Raw genomic sequence first — 5,635 nt, 5'->3', positions numbered from 1 at the left:
CTCTCACACATGGACAGAGCTCCTCAGACTGAGATCCAATCTTCGTTGTAGCCTTTTGGTGTTACTGCAAGATAAATATTTAAAAATATTCTAAGGTTAACAGTTCTTTTGCTGCAAATAGTCATTAGCTTTTGGTATTTTGTGGATTTTTTTTTCATTTGGGTTCCATATTTGCATTGTTAATTTTTGTTGTTCCTTTAGAGTTTTATTCTTTGGTGAATCAAATCAGTACTTTGATGTTTTAAAGGAAATTGTATTGTTTTATATGTAACATAAGAAATATTTGTATTCTGTATATACAGATTTTTGAGATATTGCCAAACTATAATAAACTTCAAAAAAAGCTGTTGCTTCTGGAGGACCGGATAAGCCATCTACTAGGAGGCATACAAATAACATATATTGAAGAACTTCAGCCACTTTTGACTCTTGAAGAGTATTACACTACTCTTGATGCTTTCTATACTAGGTTACTTAATAGTAGGCTACTTTTTCACCCTCGTAGTCTACGGGGCTTGAAAATGATTCTAGAAAGGTAAGCATCTGTGGGATAAGTAGACTTCACCCTTTTATTCATTTTATTCCTTGTGCTAATTATTCCTTTAAGAAATAACCAATTGTAGTATAAAGTCTCATTTGTTGCTTTTTTATTTCTAATGCATTTCACATTTTTCATGTTCTGTTGGGAAATCTTAACTGTCTCCAACAAGAAATAAAGGTTGCATGACTTGTCAACAATATGTATACAGTAACCATAATTCTGATGATGGTAATGAAATCACGGTTATCTGTTTCTAAATGTTTTAAATAACTTTGCTTGAGTGGTTAGTTATGTGGAAGAAAATTGTGCCCTTTTGATAGGAGGACACTTGTATCTTTCTAAACTCATCTTTACTGTACTTAACTTAGGTTGTTTGTTCATTCTCTTGGGCACACAGTCAGCTTTATACATGGGTAGAAGCATCCAGTCTAGTAAAGACAGAAATCTTACACAAGGCATCTGTATTTTATGATATGTTTATACGACCAATGTAATGTGATGCTTATAAGAGAGCAGTGGGCTAGAACTCATTTAAAAGCCAGCTTTTCATTCCTGTACATAGCAAACTGATATAGCAGACCAGGGTACGTTAATATGCAAGATCATTACACAGATTTAGACACAGGATTCCAGAAATACAGTTAGTGTTTGAAAAGGCAGTGCTGAAAGTAGGATTTTAATATCTTAATGTTATTAATCTAATTTAGAAAATCATCTGAAATCTATATCTTTGTTTAAATAGCTGAGAAACTACCTTGAAAAATAGCTGGTTTTGTGAATTAATAATTTATCTTGAGTCTGCAGAAAGGGATTAAATTGCATCTTTTTAGTTGTCTTTGCAGATTCATTCTCCTGTAATCTGAAATTAAAACACTTATAATGAAATAATATTTCATCCTTATTCATTAAACCTTTAACAAATAATTATTTTCAGCTCATTAATTCAGAATTCTAACCTTTAAATTGCCTTACCCCTTTACTAAAATATTTATAATTTTATAACAGAGGATAAGTAACAAGATGCATCTGTGTTAACTTTTTATGTTTTATTATAGTGATAGGTATGCCCCAAGCTTGCATGAACTTGGACATTTTAGCATCCCAGCAGTTTGCGATCCAGCAACCCTTCAATGGTTTATTATTACCAAAGCACAACAAGCAAGAGAGAATCTGAAAAAAAAAGAAGAGTAAGTATTCTTGTCACATTACAGCAGTAGCAACATTGCATTTTTTTTTCCTTTAGGTTTCTAAGAGTGATTTTGCTGCAGCATGCAGAGATTCAATGATTGCCAAAATGAAGCATATTTGGAGATATTTTCTAATACAAGTATTTTTTTAACTTTTTTTTTATTTGGGCGACTATAGAAACAAAACTCCAACACAGGAGCAATATACAAGAATTGAATGAGATTGATATTATTGCATCTTTACAAAGTTTACAAGATGTAAATTAGAACCTCTACTTTCAAGATCATAATTACATATGTAAATATAGCATTAAGTAAGCTTCATTAATATTTAAAGAAGCTAGCTATAACCTCTGGCTTTGTCCTCTGTATAGGTCAGGAATAACATCCATATTTCTAAGTCTCTATCAGTCTTGTCTCTCTCTTCTAATAATCTAATTCAGGGTTGTCCAATTCATGGCTGATCAATACATAATCTAGCAACTAAAAACAAGAAGAAAACAGGAAGTAAAAAACCTTTTCTTTTTTTTTCTTTTTTTTTGCACAAAGTAAACTTCCTTTACTGAGGCATTCAACAGATAAACTAGCAATTCCAAAGTGTTACTACTGTGGTTACTTCCCCTTAGAATATTTGAACCTCTGGTTACAATCATGACATATGGAAAAAGGAGCCTTTTTCTGCACAGCCTCTCCAGAATTCTGCATCATCATCAGAAAATGCGCATTGGATCCTAGTTGGAGACGGGTACTGTCTGTGGAGTATTGTATACAGTTTGTCTCAAACCCATGGAAAATAAATACCCCTGTTCCCATATTTATCACCATTGTACATACCAGTATTTTAAATGTTACCTTTGATACTGTTTATTAAAAAACCTATAGGTCGTCAATATGGATTAAACCAGCAGTCAGCAACCTTGTGCAGCTTGGGTCAGAGGTGGGTAGGTAGGTGGGCACTAGGACAAGGCTGCTGTTACCACTGCTTCTCCCCACTGTGGCATGGGGAGAGCTCTCCATTGCCGAAGCCCACTACCACTAAACACCACCAAAGCCCCACATCTGTGAACCAAGATCAAAAAGTCCTTGGGCTGTATTCATTCTACAGGAGGTAGGTTGCCAAACCCTGGCTTAGACAGAAATTTGTTTTAAAATAGCTGAAATTCATTTCCTCTTACTTATCTGGCAAGATCTGAATTAAAAATTGTGATCTTTCCCCAGAAATGTTTGGGAAGCAAAGTAAGAAATGCAGCTCTGCACTCTTCATATTTAATTGGGGAAAAAATCAAAACCCAGTTCTTCAGTTTGCTTCCTAACATTTAAAATTCATCTTACATCATAGGACTACAGACTAAAACATCCCTTGTTGCCTGTTCAGAGTTCCAGTTGGCTTCAAAAGTTTGCAAATGAGGAACTTGTTGGGGGATCGCAGCTTAAATCTGTAGAGGTACCATACATCTGTTTGGTATATACATCCATACATCTGGATTTTGGGGGTTCTTTTAAAAAAGGCATTTCTCTTGTCCTTTAACATTGTGGGCATTTTGGTATATTCTCCAAAGTAGTGGTAGAGAAAGGGGTATTGTGTATCAACTTTATGGAACATATAAAATGCTTAGAAGTACAGGTTTGGAATGAGTCACTTTTGTTCATTGCTGATGCATTCACATGTACAGTATAACTTCAGTCAAGAGGGTGATCAAAAAATAAAAGTACAATTTTTCTCTGGTCTTTTAAAAGATATATCTACGTACCTTCGCTTCTCAGAGAACCTGGATTTTTGTCACTTTTGCTTTTTGTATTCCATTTTGTCCAAGGTAAATGGAAAATAATACTCTCTGAGTTTAGTCCTGAGTTTAGGATTCTGTGTTCCTCTTGAAAGAGGTAGAATATTACTATCACCTAAAATACTGCAGGTGGCTACACTTTTTTTGTTTGATATCAAATATTTTAGATCACCTGCAGGATACTGAATAATGGCTTTGATAAGAGGATAAAGAGGAATTTATTCCCAATAGCTAAGCTTTTAAGTTCTGTTTAATGTCAAGCATTTTGATCCTTAAGATACTAGGAAAATGAAGCCCACCCTCCCCCCTCCACTCACACATTTTCCCATCCCCTTCCCACCAGCCCCCCCAGGTGCCTGCTCCACAACCACCACCATCCATACCACTTACCTTAACCTTGCAACTCTGGCTCCAGTTGGAGCCCTACTCTGGCCCAGTCCAGGGAGCACTTGAGTATGTGCTGCCTTTGGCCCCAGTATGGCCAGGCAGCGGCTGTTGCAGTGGTGGCAGCTTCAGCCCTAGCCCCAGAGCTGGAGCCAAAGCTGCTCACCACCAACTCCTTCCCCTCCCCCCCTCCAACTTCTACTTGAATCTGAGATAGAGGGACTTTTCCCCATGGGGGGCACACCTTGTCTTAGATTCAAGTAAAGATGGTAAGTTACAAATATTGTAAATATATACGTTACCAATATACAATATCCTGAATATGGATTAAATCATTTAATCTGTAATGTTTCCAAAATGTGTCCTCCATTTGTAAGTATGTAACTTCATTTTTGCACAGAGTTCATATAATAGTGCAAACAAATGTTAAAATATACACATACAAAGGTCTTTTCAGTATATCTAAACATGAAAATCTTGAAATCTTTAAGCATTTTTGTATATACATATGTATAATACTTGTATCTTTCAAAAAAGATTTTTAAAAGAGGCTAAGCACTAATTTAATCATTCTGTTTTATCATTATTTCTGTCTGCTTTTTTTATTATACCAGGCTGATGATGATGGAAAAGGAGCTAATTAGTACTTCCACTGAAAAATTTTCCCTGAAACAGCTGTATAAGGAGCCCAGTGTTTCCAGTGCACAGATGATAAATTGTTGTAAGCGACTGCTAGAAGAATCACTACCATATCTACAAGGCATGCACCTCTGTGTTTCACACTTTTACTCTGTGCTGCAGGATGGAGATCTTTGTATCCCTTGGAACTGGAAAAGCTGAGGACTTGTCTGTTAATGATATGAATTTGTTTATTTTCTGTAAGAAGCTATAAATGCAAATTAGATTATTTTTAGTGTAAATTATTTAAATCTGTATTTTGATATCAGTATTCAACCCAAGACTTTCTTTAACTGCTGCTCAGAAAATAGGATTGGAGTCCTAGACTGTTGTTGAATAATGTCCAGTATCTCCAGGTCTTGCACAGTTTCTATACTTATCTACAAATCCCAGCATGGAGTAAGGGTCATTAAAAGGATATTTTTTATAGTAATTTAAGCAAAACTTTTGAATTAAATCTGAAGGTTGCAAAAGGTTGCAAAAATGTGTGTGGATTTCTTTTTAATATATATGTATGTGGCTGTCCTAGGGTGTATATTCCTAGATATGAAAGAGATTGTATGTACCTCTAAAAATAGGTACTAGGTATTATCTATACCAGAAATTACTGAACTGAAAAACTGAAGTACTAAACTGGGGATAGCAAAAGCTGTGGAATTAATAATTCTCAGTTATTTCATATATCATTAGTTATCTGGTGCCAATATTAAAGTTTCATATTGCAGTAGAAAAACAAAAGGGCAAATCATTTAGTATATTTTATTTTTCAAATAAAATCAATACTCTGGTTTTTGTTTTTCAGGTGTTTATTTTAAATATCAATCTAATAGTAACTCTGAAGAACATCTACTTACACTTTGCAAATATATCTCAAAATATTTTTAAAGTGATTGTCACTGTACATTATTCTTATCTTCTTACTTGCTTGAGTAGCCTACCTACAGTCTAGGGAAGGAAGGCATTTATGTTAGGATTATTTATAAATAAAGTAAGTACTCAAGAAGGTAAGAGATTCAGAAGACATTCCAAAGGGTTAGACACACAGGCCTTGGTAACTTGAA

General features: G+C 34.7%; 1 protein-coding gene across 2 annotated transcripts in view; it reads left to right on the top strand.

The window, feature by feature from the left end:
- The window catches only part of TCAIM (T-cell activation inhibitor, mitochondrial), a 40,167-nt gene extending 35,096 nt beyond the window's left edge, over positions 1–5,071 (top strand). For both annotated transcript variants that reach the window (XM_019508813.1, XM_019508812.1), the window contains exons 9-11: positions 303–535; positions 1,597–1,728; positions 4,511–5,071. In XM_019508813.1, coding sequence (XP_019364358.1) covers positions 303–535; positions 1,597–1,728; positions 4,511–4,736 — 591 coding nt within the window. In that variant the 3' untranslated portion in view covers positions 4,737–5,071. The remainder of the gene's footprint in view (positions 1–302; positions 536–1,596; positions 1,729–4,510) is intronic.
- Positions 5,072–5,635: the final 564 nt, after the last annotated feature.

This window comes from Gavialis gangeticus, unplaced genomic scaffold, assembly GCF_001723915.1.
Source record: "Gavialis gangeticus isolate Ggan-Ray unplaced genomic scaffold, GavGan_comp1, whole genome shotgun sequence".
Taxonomy (NCBI): domain Eukaryota; kingdom Metazoa; phylum Chordata; order Crocodylia; family Gavialidae; genus Gavialis; species Gavialis gangeticus.
The sequence above is the reverse complement of the archived record's forward strand: the minus strand, read 5'-3'. Positions and strand labels throughout refer to the sequence as shown.